Below are 23,093 nucleotides of genomic sequence, written 5' to 3' on the forward strand. Positions count from 1 at the left end.
TTATCTATATTTGTTTTTAAGAAAGGTAAAGAAAAAAATGTTAATATATAATATATAATATATAATATATAATATATAGAAAAATATTAAACATATTGATTACATATTTTGTGCGTGATAAATAAATTATATTATCTTCGTGCTGTTACTGAGTTTTTATTTAGCCCAAATTATTAACCACTTTGTAAAAATATAAAATAAAGATATCAATAATATAACGGTCTAAAAAATACAATTCAAAAATTTTGCAATCATAAAAGACTTTTTAATACAAATTTTAGTAAAATTTGAATTCATAATCATTCATTTTCAAAATCAGCCAGATCCTTCTAAATTCTGTTTTGAATAAAACACAAACGACTTATCCAATGATTTCGATTGCCCAGTGGCTTAGCTCTTTTTCAGCAGGAGTTTTGGCTTCTGCGCAGTCAATTACTTTTTTAAAGACTGCCAATGAAGAGGAGTTGCCTTCTAAGATCTCTAGCCAGCTGGAAACTGCGGCAATTGATGGATTGGCCAAGGAAGAACCGAAGATCCTGGGATCTGAACATATCAGCAGTGTCCTGCAGCACATTTTCAGCAGTGAGCAGAACTCAAGTCACGTTTATATAGATGCCAAGCACAATCGCAGTGCCAAAAAGGAGGGGTACGCTTTGGGCTCCGAGTCCCTGAATCAAATGCTGGAGGACATCATGACCGCCACCGGAAATGTAAACCAGAAAACCTTGTCCATGGAGCCTGCGGTAGAAGTTTAGGGTTTTCCACGAACCTCTTTTAATTTAAATCTTAGTATTTTTGTTTCTTTCATTAATAAATTAATAAAATCAATGATTAAAGTCAAAACCAGGCAAGGCTTTTTGGAGCTCACACCCATAAAATATCAATTTTATTGATATGAAAAAACAAGGATTTAATTAAATGGAAAATGTGCTTCCCCCTAATCATTTAAGGGATTAATATTTCTTATGTAAAGCGACTTTTAAAGACCTGACTGCTGTCCACTCAATTAACTAAGCCAGATTCCGTTGGGTTCCATTTGGAGTGCGGTCTACATCAGTTAACCAACTCCACATGTCCTTTGCCCCTATTCGACCCTTTGAGCCATGTGTGGTATTGCAGCTGTCAAAGCAGCCGGCATGCGGAAAATGATTCTGCAGCTTATTACAAGCTGGCAACTGCGAATGCAAACGCTCAGTGGAGTGAAGGACTTTCTGACGACTGGGCTTATAGTACACTCAAAAAAAAATAGAACCAGTTCTGTTCAGGTCTTAACATTCCCCTTTAATAGTACTCCAATTTAATGTGTAGGATTTGTATGATTCTGAACAATTCGCGTTTTAAGTTTTTTTGTGTTTTCAGAAGCTTTGAATGACAGAATGCAATCTTTGAGATTGATTTCAGCTCTTAGTGTACAGCAACACCACTCGTTCGTGGGGCTGTTGTGTGTTTGTGTTTGTGCGGGCGAAGGATGTGGGCGGACATAATGCAAGCATTGGCAAGCCATGGCAAACAAATGTCACAGTCGACGCACCGCCCTGTCATATGGTAACCCAATTAGTGTAATTTGGTTTAAGGCAGCTGCCGCCTGTCTGCCATTTCCCCACACGCTAGCTATATGTATCCCCACTCTTGGGCTTTAATTAAACCGCAAAGTGCACAGCGGCAGCTGGCAAGCAATCAACTTTAAAGCAAACCCAGCGGCTCAAGCAAACAGCTAATGAATGTTGCTGTTTGTGGCCTCAGGGCATAAGATATTGCCACTAAGTTATGGCCCCATCAAAGGTGCAATCGACGGGGTTTTCCCCTCAAAAGGGAAATCTTGGAACGGGGGGAAAACTGCCCAAGGCGTTGGCTTGAATATTGAGTCGGCTATAGAGCTAGTTATAAAATCAAATGGGTTTTGTGCGACAGTTAGAATGTTGCTTTAACGCAGCAAGTGGGCAAGGGGCATAGTTCTGCTCAGCCTCTGCCGGCACACGCACAGTGTAGAACAGGAGTTGCCACACTTCCGTCTTGCAAATTAGCTCCTCTGCTTTTAATTCAAGAATATATCGTTGGAATAATCCTATAAATATTTAAGAGTTTTAATCCGTCTTAAATCGAAATCAACATTAGAACTAAACTCTAAATTTAACGTCTGGTAACAGGAAATCTACAGACTTATTAAATGGATTTTCAGTATCCTTTAATGCGTTTAACATCAACAATATACCAATTTAATGACTCTAAGTAGCAACCGCAAACTTGCTTAGCCTAACCCAATTAAAATTTATCAGAGACATCTGCAAAATGCCCAAAAGCCCCACAGACACACACGACTCCTAATTGAATTCTGAATGCTAATGGGAATATTGATTACACTTGCTGATCCAGGCTTAGTTTATCTCAGACTTTGTTCGACCGCACGACTCTTGAGCGGAAACGGCGGTAACCTTTGCTGCAAAAACCAGACATTAATCACATTTAAGCCAGATTAATGCTAAATGCAGGGGCTGGACGAGAAGGAGACCAAAATTGTCTGCAACTGGGGGGCAGGACAACGGAACATTTAATAAGCCAAACAAGCGGACGTGACCTCATCTTGAGGTCTCCAGTCGCAGAGTCCCAAGGAAAACCGAGTCTGCGACTGAGACTGGGACTCGAATGAATCAGACCGCACATAGATCTCTGTCAGAGGCATTAGCATTAGCAGCGAAACAGGACGAGCTGAGCAGCCAAAGATAGTTCATCAAAACTGACAAGCCCATTTCGCTGTTGGGAGTCACAGCCCGCTTTTCCCTATAGCTATGCGCCTGCACTTGAAGAATAACCATCTAAAATTTGTTTAGGAATTATTCTAGCAATGGGACTCTGAAGCATAAAATATTTGATCAATTTTATATATTTAAATATAAGGCAACCAAATTTATTATTATATATTATTATATAATATTTCATAAATTTAATTATGCATCTTTAACATTAAAATATTTTTCTTAAAGTTTCTATAGAAAGAAAATTATTAGTTTAGAAAAGGCTTCAAACAGTTGTATTTTTTTAAGTATTTTAAATTAATATTTCAAAAAATAAGGAAATATTTTTTAAGCAACACTTAAAAACTTATAACCTTTTTATTGAATCATTTAGTGTCTCAGAACAAATGTATTTTCCAACTTAAATTTCAGTGTATAGATGAGCTGAAAGCCAGCTATCCAGGACACATAACAAAACTGCAGGGAAGCCACCGCTCCACTAGCCATCTCCTCCAGCTTCACCACCCACTTCAGCCAGAGAACCGAACCACAGCCAACAGATGAGAAATATTCATCAGCATTTACGTCACGCAGCGCGCAAAAGTCGCTGGGGAAAGCGGCGGAGAAATGGAGAAACGGAGAAACGGAGAAAGGAGCAGGACGAGATGGAGAGGAAACCTGGCACTGGATGTCAGTAGATTTATGTTGACATTTCAATGACAGTTGTGAAAATGCTTCCATTTTATGTGTGTGTTGTTGCCCGTCTGTCGCCTCTTTCATCTTAAATTTGCGCAAATTGCTTTATCGCAGCAGCTTAAATTATTTCCAATCACGTATCACTCACGAATTGGGGAAAGTATATGTCGCGGCCTTCACGCGGATGTCACGATCCTGGCAGGAAAATCATAATGCCACACGCACTGCTCTCGAGTTTATGGAGAACAAGTCGTTGGCTTTATGGGAAATTGTTATCGAGCATTTAAAGTAGAAAAGTGTTTTTTTTGGGAAAGCTAAACAGAAAAGTTGTGTAACATAAAGCATTATAACAATATTAAACTTTAAAACATATAATTTAATATACCATATTTGAACCAAATATTAAATAATTCACAAGTTCATATAATCAAACTGCACCAAATAAACCATGTAAAGAAAATTGGTAATGATCATTTGAAAGAGTCCACACAGCTTAAATTGGAATTTTCGGTGACTGCACAGCCAGGCAAACTCATTCAACTGTTGGAAAAGAAAATTTATTTTAAATTGGGATACGATTTTTTACATAAACTTACACTTCTCTCTAGCTCGACATCTTTATTCTCAAGATCATTAAAACGTTTCAAGATTGTTATAGTTTTTCCACCAGCCTTTTCGGTGATATCGCACACGACAATATTTAACCAAAAATCCCAAATATTAACAGCTAAGTGCGGAGAAGCCACAAAGTAGATATATTGTTTGTTCATGCTAATACCAATTACAATAAGGAAAAATATTAATAATATATTGTAAATAAAGTACATAGCTAGTATAAGGGCCATCTGAAAATCGTATGCATCTACCTCGTTTTTATTTAACTTCAAAAGACGATTGTATACGCCGGCAAGTTCGCGAATTCTTGAGGATTTTTTACTGGGATTGGCTTGTGTGATTTGTGTATTGTTTGCCAGGTCCACGAGTTCTCTGTTAATCAAAAACACATGTCGATATATTAAAAGAATTACAATGTGGAAATGCATTACAATCAAATGGAGTGACACTAATGGCACGAAACCGAGGAGCGTCAGGATCTTTGCCAATACACTTCCTTGCGATAATGCAAATGTTAGAAGTATAAATATTTGATACATCGCAGCCAAAGATTTTTGATTTACACAGCAGTTGAAGGTGGGACAGTTCCTTTCATTAAAATCGTCAAAGTGCTGATTCCTAAGGCTTAAAAGTTCGTTGGCAATCTCATGAATTTTGATGCTTCCCGAAAAGGTACTGAAATGTGTAACGATCGCGGTGAATATTGCGATGACTCCGAATTTCTCATGTATTTGTCCCAGCAACGGATTACGCTCAAGAGCACCTTGTTTTCTTATCCCCTGGTATACAAATTGGTTCCAACCAAACAGGCACAAGCAGAAAAAATGGCCAATTATGCCATAGAATTGTAGCCATCGAGAACGCCTCAGTTGTTTTCTTTTTGAGTCAAACGTGAAAGGAAAAACTCCAAGTAGCCAGGATCCATATAGAGCTGCCTTCAGCATAAGCCAGGCCAAAATGGGACAAAAACCGCGGCGAGGTCGAAAAATTTTTGACCAAGTTGTGAAGTTCAACTGGCTGGCAGTAGTGACACAAGAACGAAAAGAACGATAATAAAGTATATTAACTTAGATGGCCGATGAGTTGTAAAGTTAGCTTATCTCTAAAAAGCTATTAGTGTTATTAAAACGCTGTTGGACTACACCGTGCAAAAAGGAAAATTAACCACTGTTTTTATTTTAAAAAGGTTGAGTATTTCCCAAAATTAGTTAAAATCCATTTGGGGTAGTATTACTTACCTATTATCAGAATGCCAATGTCTGAATGCTGGTATCAAAGGAATACAATCATCATTTTAACGAATTTATCACTTTATAATAAGTATATACATTTCATAAGCAGCGACTATCTAAAGCCCCTTCTGGATTTCATTCCAGATCCTTTCATCATTCAAAAAACAAATTGTTTGTGTGCCAGCCATCAATTTTTATTAACTTGATTAAGTGCTTTATGGCAGACATTGGGGATTTCTGGTTATGCAACAAGTTATTAGCAACGAAATGGAAATGCCAAGTGGTTGGGGAGGAGGTGGTCCTCAGCTCCCCCAGATATATATATATGTCTATAACCAGGGGGTCCTGTGACAGCAGCTGGCAAAGTCGCCTCTCCTACAGCTGGTGTCAAGGAATAATATTTGCATTGTTGTAGCTGAAAAGGGGATGACTTAAGTGGGCCTGGGGTGGATTGGGGCTGAAAAGGCTTTAAGGGTGGTCGAGGTCCCCGTTTCTTAATATTTCAATAAGCTAAAACTCAGAGCCTTGGATAAGGATGAGGGGCGAGGCAGACAGGCTGTGCTTTTGCTGACGAGGGAATTTCATTAGGCAAATAACACGAAGTTATGAAGACGTTAACTTCATAGTTAACTGCATGGAAATGGCTTCAAAAATTATGGTTTTAACCTTTTGCGACTTGTCGTTCCTTGCTTTATTTAACAAGATTTTTTTTAGGAAAATTTTTTTAAGAAATCACAGTAGGTAAAAGAAAAAGGTTTAATATAACAATACCAATTTGCTAAACTTTTTTTTACAGTAACACTGTATAAAAATGCCACATAAATAAGCTAAAACTCCTGTAAGCCTTGAAGATTGTAACATAATATTTCCCTTCCAACTAGGCAAATTTGATTTAATTTTGAGAAACAATTTTCCTGACGACAACTCAATTAAATAATTAAGTGAGAGTGAAGTGGGGGGTGCACAGAACCCAGTATTTATCCCAAAACAGAGTGTCTTCTGCTGGCAACTGTAAAATTCCATTTACACAGGCACACATACAAATCAAAACAAGAGACTTCGCAGTCGAATGAATTCCGGATTGTCTGAGGAAATTCCATTAGCAGGGATCTCTCGTGCTGCATATGAAGTGGCCATACCCAGCTGCACACAAAAACACGAATTTGCATTTCCATGTGCATTTATATAAATAAAGCTCAACATAAAGCTGGTCACTTGCCTTAATTAAGCTTGAAGGTGGGTTTGGGTACCCTTCTGTGGAGCCGAGTGAAGAGTCAGGATGCCATGTACTAATTGAAACATATGTATATGAGGGGATGCACACTCACAGCCATGGTCAACATGATGGAAAACTAATTTAAATAAAAATGTTTTAGTTGACAAAAGAGTCGAAAACTGTTCTTAAGAATGTTCTAATGATGGGTCGATACTTAATTTTAAAAAAATTAGTTAGGGGGTTACGTTGTGTAGAAAAAATTCTAAGCAAATACTTATAAATCGACCCTCCCTAATATACATAGGAACTTATAAATAATGTGTTTTATAATCAAATATAATACATATGGGATAATAAATTAGTTTTGTTGACACTAGAATAACTAATAATTATTTAAATTTACATTTTGTTAAAGTTTTGGAAATGTTTTTAATCCGTATCTAGAATCGTTTATTTTTGGTTATAAAATTTTCAAATTATTTTAGTTACTATTATTTTGACCGCGTCTGCCACTCCTTATTTATGTTTGGACGCACAAATACTTGACCGAACGTCAGACAGTGCAGTCACATAAAATGCAATTCACAAATGAAGATTCATGTTATCCCCCACCCCCTTTCGACTCCTGGCTGGATATAAATCAATGCATCCTGACACAAGCTGGACATCCCGACATTCGACTGTGGAAATGCATCTCCCCCCAGCTTTTCCAACATTTTCCGTAAGGCAATTTGGCAGGCTCGTTAAATGATTTCTGCAGGCCGTCCAGCAGACTGGCAAATTGTGAGTTTTGCATTTAAAGTGCTCATTGCCTTTCATTTCAAATTGCCATGGCCGATGTGACACGAGCATATTGTGTGTGCACAAGTTAAAACTCACTTAATTATCCGAATGACGCTGCGCAAATTGCAATTACGCCTTGCACTCACCTGTTAACAATTAGTGGACATTGGCATAACACAGAGTTGGGTGCTATTTGAGTATAATACGCACAAATTAAATGCATGATTGCTAACTTTTGCAAAACCGAGATTCAGTTTGCATAGTAGCAAAACTAAGTTGTCAATTGTATTTTTCTATTTAGTTTAAATACATAAAAAAGTAGTATCCCTTATAAGTTGAAATCAAAAAAAGTACCCAACTCCTTTGACATCAATCGAGCCCTCATAAGAAGTTTCCTGAAAATAAAATATTTTTTTAGCAGCATATCCCTCATAATCTCTATGATATACTACATACATTGCGCAAAGGCATTAATCGCTCTTGGGCTAGCCAAATTTCATCGAGACGCTTCTGATGATTGCGATGCAAGCTAAGATTTTTTCCGCGATTCATCGAGGTCAAACGATATTGCTCTCTTATGGATATATTTGGCAGCGGTTGATTTAGGTCGGGAAAGTCTTCAAAATCGGTAATATCATCATTACTAGAAGGTGATCCATACAAGTTGTTAAAATTCATAGAGTTTAACAAAGGATTTCTTCCTTCGCATTTTTCTGGTTCCTGTAAGAAAAACCAATAGTTATTTTTTATGGCAACCAACGAATAATAAAATATGTGACTTATAAAAAATTAACAAAACCTTCTTAATTAACAACAAAAATTCATATAATGAAAGCCACTCACTGATTTAAAAACAAATAGCATACCAATCTATTGAATGATGTTTGTTTGTCATTATGGCTGCCAATCAATGTGGCAAATAGGAACAAATTAAGTCACAGCAAACAATAAATATTTATAAAATTATTAGGACTTTTTGTAGAAAAACAATTTAATGGCAACTGAAAAATAGATATTAAAATATTTGTAAATGCATTAGTGCATAAGGAATTTTTATAACATTAATAATTGTAGTTGGTTATACAACTTTGCAAAGTCATCATAGCACAGACCCCTATGAATATTTACCTGATGTTTCTTTGGGCCGCAACAAATATGTTTTTTCAAGGGATGCTTCTGCTCGATGAAGTCCTCCTCCAGCGTCAAAAGCTGATCAGTGAAATGAATAAAATTCTTCATTTTAGCTCGAACTGACTTTACCGAATGACTCTTCTTGTCAATGCGATTCTCGGCTAGTAAATAACCCCGGACCCTAAATCCTTGGCCTGCTGAGGGGTTTCGATTAATCAGGGTTGCCAGCCCATTCATGCAAAATGCATGGCCATCAATCCTAAACAAATTAGCACTGCGAACTCATCCCCAGTGCAGCTAAAAGCCTTTTCACCTCCCAAACTTCTCGGAGCGGAGCCCTCGATTATTTATGGACTAAATGCAGATAAAGTTTCCATTTTTAAGGCTTCGGGCCCGCACTTTTCTATCCGCTACTCCGGATTCAGGATTCCGGACCTCTCCATGCACTTTGCTGGCGAACCGAAAAATAAAATTTATTTACAGTTTCCCCCTGCCGGAGGCTCCGAAAAAACGGAAGCCAGTGGGCAGGAATTTTCCGAAAGGGGGCGGGGCTGGGAGAACTCAGTCACGTTTTGTGCAAAATGGAAATGGTTCGGAATTTACTGCAAAATACTCGTCCTGCAAGTACTATCAAAAAAAAAAAAAAAATTGTGAAACGGGCGGCAACCCTAATCGTCGTGAAACCCTCGTGCTCTATTATTTTCCCAGCTCTTATTTTTTGTTGGGTAGGCCTAATGAAATTTTCGTTTTATGGCAAGTGCAACTGGGTAAATTGCAGGTGAAAGCTTTTCCTGCCCGCCCGAGGGAATGTTGTTTCGAAAATCTCATTTTTTGCGGGTCCTTTAATTTGAGTGCTGCCCGATGTGGTAGGTGGGCTCTTGCTCTCCGGTTCCATCATAAATAAACAAAGGCTGTAAACCATCTGATATTCTGAAAACACAGCGCTGACCAAGTCTGTTGATGTTGCTCCTTATTTGGCTTGCCTCTTGGTATTTTATTGCCGCCTCCGGTTTATGTCTCTTGCACGTTCGGTGCGTAAGTTTATTTTTCTTAAGGATATAATATCAGCATGTTGTGCAGGTCGGAGAGGTCAACTTAAATTGCAGTCGGTCAAAAATAAGGTTAAGAAATAAGGAAATTTGTAAGAAAATTGTTTTAGAGCTGCATTGAAATTTAAAAATATTTTTGTACATTGTTGGATGGTAAATGCAGAAAAACATCCTTCTCTTAGGTATATTTTAAGAGGCCATACGTGGTACTTTAAATTGAGACCTTGGTAGTATACTTTCTAGAAACTGGTACACATTAGAGTGTGTGGTCCAGTGGATCGTGCATATCCACCCTTAAATAATAAAATTCATGGCTTATTAAATATTCTCTTTGCACATTTTGCTAAAGTTTGAGACGTAAATACCCACTATTCCCACACTGAAGCCACTGTTCAGGACTACAATGAAAAGTTCAACTAACCATGACTTTGGGGCTGTAAAATGGCCCGGACAAGCTGTACACATTAAGTTTCAACTTTAACCCAACACCAACACACTGGCACAGGTGTGACCTAAGCTCCCGCTACGCCCATTACCCCCGACCCCCCTGAAAACATGCCCCTAAAACATACAACAAACCAGAGCCACCAACAAGTCAACAAAAATGGTTGCTCTCTGCTGGTTTCTATTTTCCACTTTTGTCGACGCTTTGCAACTTTTGCTGTCACTCGCTCCTTTTCGTTTTTTGGCCAGCATTTTAATTTCATACTTTATGCAGGAAGACTCAAGCTGTTCCATAATGAAGCCAGCTTCTTGGAGCGGCTAAGCAGGAAAATATGACAAAATGTTGAGCCAGCGGCGCATATTTTAAGCCTTTCTCCAGAGCTTAGCAGCTACCACAAGGACACTAAAAGAAGTTAAGACCCAAATTAATAATGAACAGGAAACTGATGGGTAACAATGTTTGCTTAGTTTTTTATTAATATAAGGTATGTTTATTTTGACATATTTTTTGTTGTTAATAATTAACATTTTTTTTACATACTTAGATAATGAAAAAATAACAGCGGTCTTTAAAATTATTTTTACCAAATGTATTCAATCATTAAAAAGGCAGACATATAAGGAAATACGTTTGTTCTATTAAAATGTTTATAAAAACAAATTTAATCGACCAAGAAATCAGTTTAAATATATTATATAAAAATGTTTTTTTTCTAAATTTTTTTCCAGTGAACCACCCATCAAAACCCCCTTTTGCCACTCCAAAATTGTCCGCGTGCTGACAGCGGAAAATGTCACAAAATGTTGGCGGCGCTGACTTTTCTGCATGAGTCTGCTGTTTTATTTTATTCAAGCCATTTTCGGCACTGGCTCCAGACTACGACTATCGCATTCATATTTTTGGCCTTTTACGACTTTTCATAATCTTTATGGGCGGAGGCGGAGGTCGTGGGATGCCGACGGGGGCGTGGCTCAGCGCTTTTTACAGCTCAAGGAGTTACGACGCTTATGAGTGCAATTTAAATTCAAAAGCCGCTTAAATTTATTTCGAGCTGGAGCCGAAGCTCCTGCACTCACTTAAGTCAATTTTTGTGTTGCAAATTTTACATTTATGACAAGCAATTTAACTTTTGCCTAATTGCGCGACATGCAAAATTGCAACTTAACTTCTGGGGATTGTCTTCCCCTTGTCCCCTTTTCCCGCCCCTCCATCGACAGGATGCCCGGAGTGGTGTGTCCTGATGGTTCATTAAATGTAACTTTTGCCTTCGTCGGCGGGCGGCTTGGAAAAGTTTATCCTCCGGCAACAGGATGTGGATGCTGAAGGAACTATCAAGGGGATTCGACTCAACTGGGGGCTAAGCAAATAGAATGGCTCATTAGGATAGTGCCAGTGGAACTTATTGGATTAGTTGCCTCGACAGCCTGCGGGCTGAAAGAAGATCCTGTCACGCGATGCCATTCGTTGTGCATTTCTGAGGTCGGGGAAATATTGGCATATCCTTGGAGAGTCCAAGAGGCAAAAAAAAGTAAAGTTTGTGGCATCATTCGAGGAGGGAAAACGGGAGACAAATGGCCTTTTGGATTTGGAAGTCCTTGGGTTGAAATGCACTCACACAACAGGATTTAAATTATATATTTTCTTTAAAGGCAGTTTAAAGCTAAATTGAATTGCTTAAAAAAATATTAGAATAACTAAACTTGAGATCTATCTATTTATGGTTTAAAAAAAACATACATCTAGATATAAGCATTACTAACTTAAATATACATAAATAAAATTAAAATATTTAATTATGTAACTATGTAGCAACCAGTCAAATCATACTTTGAAAAGGGTAAACTTCTTGAAGACTACCCAATTAGTTTTTTCAAAAGAAAGCAACTAAATTATTTTTCAACAAGTAATTTTTAAACACTTTTTCTCAAGCATTTTGTAGCCCCTTAAACTTGTTTATGAACACTTTATGCTTTATAAAAAATGAAAACTTTTTGAAAGAGCTCAGAGTTCGGGTTCAAAGTTTCTGAAACTTAAAAACAACTTAAAACTCCGAGCCCGGCTAATCTCATTGGTGAAACTTAAGTTTGTCTATCCGCCAATTAGCAAAAAGCAGGATTTTCATTTCGCATGCAAGTGGAGATGTCAAAGTCTCGGATGGCAAAATGCAGAAGATTTTTCCGGCTGCAAGCGTCGAAGCGGATCGACAATTGTCTTAATCTTTCCCCGCGGTCTCTTTAGCGCTTCAAATGGTCTGAAACGGGTGGCAACTGAAAAGTAAACACGCCCAAAGCTGCAGCGCGAAAATCCTTTTCACTTGGCACAAGGATTTGCATTCCAAACTCCATTTGTAGATGCATAAACTGATTTATTTAGCGACTTAGCTTATGCGCCACTCCCTGCTAAGCAGAAAATCTCAGCCTGCAAGTAAAAGCTCAAAAAACAAAAAAGAAATTAGTTTTGTTTGCTTTGAGTGCGCACAAAGGATTATCAAAGAGCTTCCGTCTAAAGGAAAAATAACAAAATATAACATTTTTGTTCATATGGCAAAGGATTTCAGTATTTGCAGTATTGCTTTGTGTTTTTATTTGCAGTTGCAAAATGCATTAAGAATTGATATCCAATATGGATTAAAGTTATTGTAACTTGCGAAAAAAATTTATTTTTGTGGGAGTTTACTTTACGATAATCCCTTTTCTATAGATTTGTTTCACTGTGACTGAATTTTATTTGTTTGGTGAATAATAATAATAACTCTTTACCTTCTGCGGAACGCGCTTGCAAATAGGTGCTCGGGAAAAAATAAAAATTAATAATAAATTATACTAAAAAAAAATTATTCCTAAAAATTTTAATTAGACGTCGGATTTTATGTGAAACCTTTGCATTTATTACCTTTTTTATCAGGGAAATATTTCAGATGTAATTGTAAACTAAAAAGAAACATTTTTAGGGAAGGTTTTTACATCTTCGCCACACTCCCCATTTTGTGCAGCACTTAAGCCTATTGCAGCTCAGCATTTTCGCCAAGTTTTCCTGCTGGCGACATTTTCTCAGCCGCAACATGTTAGCAAAAACCAAAGTTTTCCTAAAGTCTGAGTTTGTCTTTGGTCTGGAGCTCAAGTTCCTGAGAGGGGCGGACCACAGCTCGACTTTGAGCTCACCCTGTGGTCATGTGGCACTTGCTCATCCTGGTCTCCTAACTGGCATCCAAGTGGAGAAGTAATTTAAACGCAGACAGGACAGCCGTTTGCATGAGTTGGCAACTGTAGTTTACCATTTTTATTTAGCCATCATTTGCCTTTATGACGGGTGCGGTAATCTCGCCAAGGATGTCCTCAAATTCCACCATGATTTGGCCATTTTATCGAGTTCATTTCGAAGTTGTTGAAAAGTTTTTGCAAGTGTTGCAAGTTTTACTGACTCGTGGGCCAGGTTTTTGGGGCCCCACTTAATGACAGCCACGTGGTGCCTTTTCTGGAATGAAAATTGCTCATTAAAAAGTAATAAATGTCACTCCAAGAAAGTTAACTTTACGTGGATGAAAATAACAAGTTCCCTTGCTTTGTCAAAAAAAAATCAACAATTTAAATCCAAAAAATTAAAGGAAAAAAAATAATGATAATATCCAGTTCATTTTCCAAATGTTCACTTCAACCGCTATAAAGTAAAGTTTCTTGATTTTGTGCTTCGTTTAACTAAATTAAATGTCTTCCTTTGATGTGTCAACCACATGTTGAAAATGCTTTCATAAAATGAGCAAATTATTTCCATCAGTTATTAGAAAGCCACACAAAGAAGCCGAAAACCAGGACGCAGGATAACTGACGCAGACAAGGACAATTACAGGGAGCACAACTGAAGTGGAGTGTCCAGCATGGAGTCGAGTGCCAGGATTACCACAGCAACCACAGCAGTTTATGAGGATGCTGAAAACAGGACCAGGTCAAGTGGTCCTTTTGAAAGGAGCAAACTGAAAGCAGAAATTGGAGGAGACACTGCTGACCCGACAGCAAGCCACAGATATCAATAGGGCAACTAATTGTCCAGGTTATAGCCAGAATAATCTAAGTGATTGGTCAACCTTTTCAATATTTCCTCAAAGCAGCAGTTTTCCCTTCTCCCGACTAAATTCCCCAAAGGAAAAGCACCTTTCCCTTGTTTTCCAGGCAATTCCAAACAATAAGTTGCCATTTTACTGCCGAATGCTTAACCTTGTCCTCAATCGTAAAGGGACCAGTCGCCTCCTGTTCACTCTCGCTTTTCCTCCAGATGTTGCCCAAGATTATTTTCACCATTTTCTTTGTGCCCTTTGTTTGGTTCCCTAGGAAAGGAAAAATTGCGAGGGAAAATGGGGAGGAGTTTTCGTGGGCTGGAGCCTAATCAGATATTTACGCCACAGGCGGTGGCCCAAAGTAGAAAATATCCAGCGGAACACCTCTTTTACACCGCAAGAAAATCAATTTACTATAAAATGGTAAATATAAGTTATTTTATGTATAGGAAACATATATATTTTTTTGGGCTTTATTGATTTATGAGATGTAGGGTATCAACTTACACAGAGTCCGTTTGATTGCTTGCAGTATTTCTCTCAATGTACTCGTATTACATTTGAGCTTTGGGCTTTCGACTCTCGCTGGGTGTTAAAATAAATGAGGAGCATTTAAGGCCAAATCCCCATGGCAGACCAACATCCGCAGTCCGAATCCGAATAGGAATCGATATGTGAGCCCTGCTCTCCCCCTCTCCTTACTTTTGTGTTTCCAGGGAAATCCGTTTTCTGTCAAGCTTTCCCTTAATTGGCAGCATTTATCAAAAATTTTCATAGCAATAAGCTTGTAAATTCTGCATAAATTTGAGAAGGAATAGGGGGTTGGCATAAACCCGCAGACACATACGTCTGCATCGGAACGTGTCCAAGTGGGAGAAGCCCAGGAATCAGGTCGCCAGTTCCACTTTCTCCGACTTGGAGCTCCATTGTGTGCTCCCTGTTTGATGTGTTGTGTGAGGAAAAGAAAAGTGGCAAATGGGTGGTCTGGGAAAGGAGAAAAGTTTGTGGAGCGCATTTCACTTGACCTGCTTGGAGGCTGAGATCCTCGAGAGCGAATGGCAAAGGGAAATGGCATGCAAACTGTTCGAGGAGCGAATAAAGTTCGCTAAGCATTTGTAGGTCAAGGCAAATATTAAATACAGGTTGGGAGGAGCAGATTGAACTCCCTAATTGACTCACTCCTCCTATTAATTATCTCCCATTATCAGCGTGGGATTAACACCCGATTGTCTTTCAGGCGCTTTAATCGCTGCTCAACCGCAATTTTCCCTCTCCAATGGATTTCCCTTCCCCCCCGGAATTGCACTTCCGGTTCAATTGGCCAACCTCGAAACCGGAAGGATATTGCGCCTACTGCACAAATTGGGGGCGTGACCCGTTCGATCTCCCATTGGTGTATTGTTAATGAAAAGGCAGCGCAGTGGGGCTTCGTATCTCGCATTTTCCCCTGCACTTCCACATATGAATAAATTATTGATATCCGAAATTCACTGCGATGTGGAACTTGGCTCCGAGCGTTCCAACGCCCAGTGCAAAAATGCAAATATTAAAACAGTTATGAGTGGGAGTGCTCCTTGACCCCCCTTTTAATCCTCCGTGCTGGGAAATCCTTAATCCCTGACTGCCCACCAAGCAAATGAGGATTGAAGGGGGAAATGGGTTCTGCGATTTATGGGGAGATGGTATCCTGCTTCCACACTCACTGGCATATTTAAAGTGTTTGCAAATCACGGCTGTGGGAATTAGCAGGGGGTTAAACGGGGGAAAGCGTGGCACGGGCATTTTCATTTGGTCAGCTGCACAATTCTGACCAAATTGGCAAATACCAGAGGCAAGTGGATGAAGGCCTCCATATGAGGATTCCAAATATGAGATGTCATGCGGGTTTGCTCTGAACTCAAAGTGGATGCACATGAGAGGTGAAAAGGGGAGGGATTTGGGTAGATCATTGGAGCCTTATGGGAGCCAAAACTTCCCTGTGAATTTGTTAAAATAGTCTGTACATCGTTTGGTAAAAGTAACTTATACATAATAAGCAGTGGCTTTAATTAAGGACCCAGAATTAATAAGTCACAAACTGGTTGTCTATTTAAATGTTAATAAATTTACCTTTCTTTTCTTTTTAATAAAAGAGTAAACCAACGCCCAGAGGTAAAGAGAATGCTTGTCTATAGACGGTTTCCAATCTGCAGTATCCACAAGAGGAGAGGACGGTGCAGGACATCCGACCAGGACAACCACGAACTATCCACGTCACAAACAGGAGCAGGAGCAGAAGAAGACGAAGACAAACAGCGGAGACAGGCGACAAGGACGATAATCAACTGGTAAACAGCCGCAGTTTCCACCAACCTCCAATCTGCTCCTGCCTTTGACTTCAAGGACCTCCCTCTTCTCCTCCCAAACAAGCAGCAATTAAATTTCCCAGTCTCAGTAATTGCGTCGAGAACGGACAACGAGATGTGCCACGCCCCATTAGCCCTGCCCACAAGTTAGTGATAGCTATTAAAAAATCATAAATTAGGCAGTGTTATCCTTTATAGCCTTCCTATCCCCAATGTCTTCCAGTCGAGTTGGTAGGAAAGCATATTAGTCCCCAATAAAGTTTTCTTTGATTGCAGTTGGATGTTTATTGCGACTTTTGTTTTATTTCTTCCATTGCCACCATAAGGGGAAAAGAAAAACGCATCTGCAATCTGTTTTCCATCCATTTTCATTGCATTTTCATAGCCTCGATTGTTAATTAATTTCCTCTTCTCTTGCTTTTCTCTCGGCTTTCTTTTGGCTTTGTTTTTGTGGTTTTGTTTGGTTAATTGCCACTTTGTTGTTTCATTTTCCCTTGTTTTCCTCTCAGTTTTCTTGGATTGAAAAACGTTCCCAAACTGATTGCACTCAGCTGATGAACTCCTTAAAAATTCAAACAAAATTTAACCCACATAAATTTCTATCAGTCAGTATTTTCTTTCTCCCTTTAATCTTTTATTATGGGTTATCCCGATTCTGCCAGCCTTGAGACAGGGTTTTGCTTTACTTTCCGCCATAAATTGTAAATAAACTCGGGAACCGCAGTGAAATCTCAAGATGAGTCATAAACTGTTGGAAGACAAATCATAAAAGCAAGGAAAACACGAATTCCACTTCGAGAAGTGTAATGGAAAAATAAGAGGTTGAGAGGAAGTAATTTATAAAACATTTTATGAAATTTATGGAACTCACCACAAAATCTGAAGTTGGAGAATGGAAACAGAGTGAACTTTCCCTACTCTCTACCTCCCAATCCAATTTCTCTATCCTAATATTTGGGCAACCTTTGGCTACTTTTCCCATTCATTAATCAACTCCTCATCCCTACTTTCCACATTCGTCGCACCCCAAGTTCAATTGGAGCAGAGGGTGATTTTGATATATTACTGGGGACAAACTCCCCTTGATTACTTATTTAATTAAAGCTCCTACAAACTCACATCCTGCTGAGAGGAGGAAAGTGGCGGAAATTTAATAAAAATGTCACAGCTGAGCTGTGCCAAGGACCTTCTCATTCTCGCTTTCAATTTCCCCAAGGACCTTGGCAACCTCCCACGATAATTATGAAATGGAACTCATTTTTTCAGCTGTCGCCGGGCGAAGTTTTCCAGCTGCGAACTGACCACTGGGAAAGCTTTAAGGCGGGAAACCGGGAAAGAGAAGGGCAAGAAGATGTGAGTGAGTGATTTGCATGATGATGCTTTCTCCCGCTGCCTTTTTCTTCCTCCAACCACAACCGCATCCACATGAATAAATTCCAATGGCCAATTTTGGACAAACTTTGTGGCATGTGGAGGACGAGGATCTGGTGGTTTACACGTGGTGCCGATGGCATCCAGGCAACATTCTGACAATTTGGGGAAAACAAATAGGAAAATCCGGAGGTAGAGTTTCCCTGCTGAATTATTCATAAATATGCAACGCATTTCCATCTTGTTTTAGGTTCGGTGGAAAATTCACCTTTAACCGGTGACAGGCCAGGAAAATGCGGATACAGATTTGTCGAACACCCTGCGAAGGTGAGCCTGACATTGAACATCCTGTGGCATCGGAAAAGATGGAAGACATTTCCTTGATATTTACTGAGTTTGTGGGCTATGCAAATCAGCGGAAGTCGGTTGGAAAGGGATATCCATTGGTGGGATTACTAGTAAAAATCACATGTGCCTTATTGAATTAGAAGTATATGTATAGCCTAAGTATATTAAATATTTATTATTGGCTCTACATATCTATAGACATTTACATGCATCTTGATTCTTATTTCACTGTCCACAGACGGGTTTCTTTTACCATCCCGCAATATAATTTATTTCTTCTCCTCCTTCCCCATCTCCTTCAGCTATATTGTTGGCCTTATCCGAAACCCAAACAGTTTTCCCAACCATTCCTTTTCCCGCTTCAGAATTCCTCTCCTTTTTTCTATTCACGGACGTTTTATGGTTTTGCACTTAGCAATTAACGAGTTTACTCTTTTTAGTGCTACTCCCAGAGCCCGCATCAAGTGGACATATCCTCCTCCACCCTCTCCACTTGCGCCCCATCCGGAACCCGCTTTCTCCGCTCCTTTCACCACCCAAAAACACCTCCCGGTTGGCTCGTTGCTCTCAATTAGAGTGTCACTTCCGTTTGGAATTTAGTTCGCTGCTGGACAAATTTACCTATGTGCAGGTGCCATCACCTCCGCCTTCCCACCCTGTTTCCCTAACCCTCTTAGCCACACCCTGTTTTCCCACCCACTTTTCCGACTTTTCCAGCTGCCATAAAAACGGAACTCGGACACGAACTGCATTGCGGTCTTTTCCTCTTCGGGGGATGCTTAATGGAAACAGGATGAGGATGTGGATGTGGATCTGAGGAGACTACGGCTGGATCCTCTTCGGGTTCGTTTGGAAATTATCGCACTTCGGAGAGTTGGTAATTCAGAGAGGGGTCAACTGAAGTTCAAGGTCCGAGAACGAATTTATTGGGAGGAAATTTTCATTTCAACTGCATTAAATTCTCTTCGCGGACAAAGGAAACTTCTCACCATTTTCTCCTGAGTTCTAGCTACAAATGAATGCACGTTATTCTTTGGAGTTTCCACTTTCCCTGCTCCTATTAGCTCTTCTGCAACTACTTAGTTGCTTTCTTTGCAGAAAATGCAGCGGAAATTATTTTTAAATAAAAGTAGCAAAGCCAAAGAAAGTAGGAAGATGTCAAAGAAATTTAAGAACCAGAAGGAAGTGGGGTTTTATAGGAAGGCAGGAAATATTGCATTGAAAACTGTGATTGAATTGGTGTCAAGGAATCGGAAAATACAAACAGGTGGCAAACAATATGTGAAAGGGAGGAGGAATTTCCTCTGAAGTTGTTTCCATTTCCGGAAAAGGTACAAACACATGTCGCTCCTCACCTTTCACTGGCCTTTCAACTTTAATTTTCTTTGCGGTTTCCTTTTAGCTTTCCATCATTCCCTTCTCCCTGCGGTTTCCAAGCAGGAAGCTAACATTAATTATGGGAAAAGTGCCTGCGAACACATTTTCACATCATTAAAAATTATTTATGGGGCCAAGTGGAGGATAACCAGAAGCCAAGGATACAATTTAGGCAGAAATAATGTCTGTCCTCGCCTGTTATCTCTTCTGCTTAAATATGAAATAGCAAAAACGGCTTTACAGAATTTCGACTTCTGAGCAGGATTCGCGAATCTTCAGAATCTCATTGTCCGTCTCATTGAAATTTGCATAATTCGCAGCGAATTTTGTGGCCAAAATTTAACAGGCCACACAATTGTCGGCGGACAGCCCCGAATTATTCATGGGCAGTCAAAAAGGCAGGACAGGTGTGAAAGGTGGGAAACTCTGTCTGCGGAGCAATCAACTTTTGTGTCTATGAATTTGTAATTGGGAACAGCACAGAAGTTAAATGGGACGGAAGCAGACGAAAATTAAACGCCAAGGAAGGCTGAGTGAGGTGAAAATAGCTGGCCAAATGTCTGAAATTCTTCTTAGACTGAATGGAATTGTTCCTAGTCTGCAAAGGTATGTACTACCAGAAGAAAATGAGCAGGACGACTTATTAAAAGTTTATTGAAGTCAAATGAAATTAATGAAAAAGGATAAACTGTCTCTTCTTCTGAACTACTATTAATAAAGTTAAGTAATGTTTATGGGTTCCCAAGCTTACATGTTGTATAATTAGTAAACTACCAAAAATAAATTAGTGGCCATTTAGACACAACATTAGACAAAAGTTAAAACGCAAACAGAGAAGCAAAATTCAACTCGGGATGTAATGAGTAGGGGAGTACAAGTACAATCGTTATACTGTCAAATGGGAAAACAATTTTCAATTTAATTGCAAATACCAAAAACCAACAGAAATAATGCAGATGGACGGGGAAAAAGGAGGGGTCTCTGGGAATAGGAGCATTTCATTTGTGGTCATCGGTAAATAATTTAGAACTGCTGCAGCAACCACTCTTCCACCGAATCCCGCGCTTTCCCTGATGATATATTACCCCGATATCCGCGACTGAGCTATTTAATCAACGAATTATACGGACAAACAATGTGGGCGGTGATGCGGACAGGGGCGTGGCATTAGGCAATGACAATTGAAAATGGCAACTCGGAAAATAGATTTGACAGCTTAAATTTCAGAGCTACGTTTTAGATAACATTGAAACCTGTGCAAAATGCTGGTAAATGAAAATATATGAAAGCGGAGCGAAACCTCAGGTCTTTCAATTTATTTTGATCGATTGTTCACGGCTTGAATTTTTCTGAGGGTTTAGCAATGCAATTCAGACAATGTTCTTTCACTATTTTTTTATTCTTGCCTATTTTTCGACAGCCTTGTTTATCATTATCGAATGAGTGGAACGACATAAAAAATATAAATATATTTTCTAGATTGTGTCCCTAAAAATACTTAAAACCTTGAAATATTGTCTCCGGGCAGTTGGCATCTCAATCCACGAATTCTTAGGGATTCCAAGGATGCCCTCCATATACATCATCCCCTCAATCATCATCATTCTCATCGATGAATTCGCACGTGACCCCATGCCACATATTTTCCTTCCTCTCGATTTCCCCCACTCCATCGCTGGGAAAACAAAGGAGTCGGGAAAACGTCAACAAACACGAGCGGGGAAATCGTGAGTGGGATAAGAGAATGGGAGATGGAAAACGTTCTCCAGTCAATTCGCCAAGTGAATATTTTGTGTCGCTTTCGTATTTTGCATGCGTATTTCCCAATCCCACTGTCAATATGCTAGGGGTGCGAAAGAGATGGGGATGGCAGGGAGAAAGAGACAGAGACACACACGCTGGCTTTACCCAAATTCTCCTCTCACGTAGCCGTAAACCATTTTGGGGCAAAAAACGAAAAAATAACGATAAAAGGAGCGAAACCGAGACCACGGAGAAACTACAAGTTTTGATGGAGGATGAGAAACGCCACGCCCCCTAGGCCTCAGCCCCTTTTGAAAGGCCTTTCTCCAGACTGAGGCGACTTTATTACGAGCCATTCTTCCCCCGAGGGAAAGGAGAGCAGAGCTGAGATGAACGCGACATTTCAACGAAATTAAAAGAAGGCAAAATGCTGAGAATGTCCTTTGGAAAGGGAGAAAAGGACGAGGAACCATCGAGCTTGCCAATTTAATTCGTTTCTGAATTCCAAATCCAGTTGGCTTTTGGCCAAAATAATTTACAATATTTACGTGGGTAACAAGAGAAGGAGTCGAGGGAAGCTCTTGGCCAAGCAAAAGTGGGTCAAAGGAGGAGGAAGAAGGGGTTATTCGGTTATGCGAGTAAACATGAAATAAATATGGGATATGCAAGCATTCAAATGCAAATACCAATAATATGTTGAGTAAATTTCGAATGCAATAACAAGGAAGTGATTTCAACAATTTGGAATAAGTATCGGATTTATTGGCCTATAAGCTAGCATAATTATGCTAGAATGTGGTAAATCTTTCAGACACCAAACATCCTCACAGAGAACTATTCATTTCATTGGACCTAAATATGCATAAAACTGCCATATCTGTTATCAGAACTGAGGGTCCTGCATCTGACCCTTGGTCATTATCCCTATTCCACCCTTAGATGTCCTCCCTGGATTCACTTAAGTTCATTTGAAAACTTTCCCTCCAACTACAGTAAACTAAAATGGCAGTGAAACGAAGGAAAAACTAATTTGGGACTCAAAAGACGGCAGAATATGATAACTTCTTCTAGGAGTCCCTCCGCCTCTGCACCTGAGCAGATTGTTTCGGCCGGAGGCAGTTCCTCTCCCATATTTGGGGATTCCTCAAGTTTAGGGGATTCCAGAGGAAGTGGAAGTGAGCCACATAACTCCTGGACCACTGACAATTTGAAACTTGCACCGCGAAATTTCGCGGACTGATGAGCAAAGTTGGCCCACAGAGACATTCAACATTCTCCGCTTACGCTCACATTCATAGGATGAGAAATTACCCACGCAGAATTGGAGAGAGATGGGAAGTAAGGAAGTGAAAGAGAGGGCTTCTCTGGCTCTCAAGTATCGTGTAAATGGCCACAATTTCTGTTGAAGAGCAGCATTTTTTGAATACTTCCAGCATTAAAATATAATACACTGGTACAACAGCACAGTCGTATCAAAATAAAATATTCTACGAATCTTTAAAGATCGCTAAGCATTTTTAAATATTTTTTTTTGTTTTTTAAAATACGGATACGTTTTTTTCTTTATAAATATGAGTCGTTTATTATTTTTTCACTGTAAACACACACTGGCGGTCGATGGTAAATGCCTCGCATTATTTAAATTTTCATTCTTTCAAATTTATTTCGCCACAGACTCATAATTTAATACAACTTTTTCTGTGGCACCTTCCCCTCTCTTTCTGTCTTTTTCCCTCAGACTCTTTCTTTTTGTGTTAATATGTGTGTCTTTAAATGTGTGTTACTTTCCTCCCGGCGGAAGTTTTGTGCTTCCTTTCCTGTGGCTTTTTTGGTGGTTTTAAATTATTCGGTGGCTGAAAATAAGTCAAAGGGAACAAGGGGAATCCTCACTCTACCCCTGTTCCCTGTCTCTTTCCGCCCCACCTCCCCATCTCTTTCTCGCCAGCTTAGTTCCCTTGT

The 23,093-nt window shown here is 39.4% G+C and overlaps 3 protein-coding genes across 3 annotated transcripts; 1 reads left to right on the plus strand and 2 right to left on the minus strand.

The window, feature by feature from the left end:
* The first annotated feature begins 301 nt into the window (after positions 1–301).
* On the plus strand, positions 302–843 carry LOC108027740 (uncharacterized). The gene has a single exon (XM_017099291.3). It carries the CDS (start codon positions 369–371, stop codon positions 753–755), a length of 387 nt encoding a protein of 128 aa, XP_016954780.1. The 5' UTR covers positions 302–368; the 3' UTR covers positions 756–843.
* A 2,996-nt stretch (positions 844–3,839) lies between these two features.
* Positions 3,840–6,618, minus strand: LOC108027638 (putative gustatory receptor 22f). The gene is made up of 3 exons (XM_017099155.2): positions 6,604–6,618; positions 4,025–5,056; positions 3,840–3,968 (listed from the first exon to the last, which is right to left on the minus strand). Exons 1-3 carry the CDS (start codon positions 6,616–6,618, stop codon positions 3,840–3,842), a joined length of 1,176 nt encoding a protein of 391 aa, XP_016954644.2.
* Positions 6,619–7,506: 888 nt separating this feature from the next.
* LOC108027741 (uncharacterized) lies at positions 7,507–8,571 on the minus strand. The gene is made up of 3 exons (XM_017099294.3): positions 8,403–8,571; positions 7,731–7,994; positions 7,507–7,669 (listed from the first exon to the last, which is right to left on the minus strand). Exons 1-3 carry the CDS (start codon positions 8,511–8,513, stop codon positions 7,616–7,618), a joined length of 429 nt encoding a protein of 142 aa, XP_016954783.1. The 5' UTR covers positions 8,514–8,571; the 3' UTR covers positions 7,507–7,615.
* Between the last annotated feature and the right edge of the window lie 14,522 nt (positions 8,572–23,093).

Source organism: Drosophila biarmipes, chromosome 2L, assembly GCF_025231255.1.
Source record: "Drosophila biarmipes strain raj3 chromosome 2L, RU_DBia_V1.1, whole genome shotgun sequence".
NCBI classification, from domain to species: Eukaryota; Metazoa; Arthropoda; class Insecta; order Diptera; family Drosophilidae; genus Drosophila; species Drosophila biarmipes.

Bases quoted from the DNA above. Each gene is read 5' to 3' on its own strand.
- LOC108027740 (XM_017099291.3), top strand. From the start codon at position 369: ATGATTTCGATTGCCCAGTGGCTTAGCTCTTTTTCAGCAGGAGTTTTG.
- LOC108027638 (XM_017099155.2), bottom strand. The intron at 3,969-4,024 runs GTAAGTTTATGT...CTTTTCCAACAG, and splicing joins ATGTCGAGCTAGAGAGAAGT to TTGAATGAGTTTGCCTGGCT.
- LOC108027741 (XM_017099294.3), bottom strand. From the start codon at position 8,513: ATGAAGAATTTTATTCATTTCACTGATCAGCTTTTGACGCTGGAGGAG. The intron at 7,995-8,402 runs GTAAATATTCAT...TTTTTCTTACAG, and splicing joins GCGGCCCAAAGAAACATCAG to GAACCAGAAAAATGCGAAGG. The intron at 7,670-7,730 runs GTATGTAGTATA...TTTTATTTTCAG, and splicing joins GATTAATGCCTTTGCGCAAT to GAAACTTCTTATGAGGGCTC.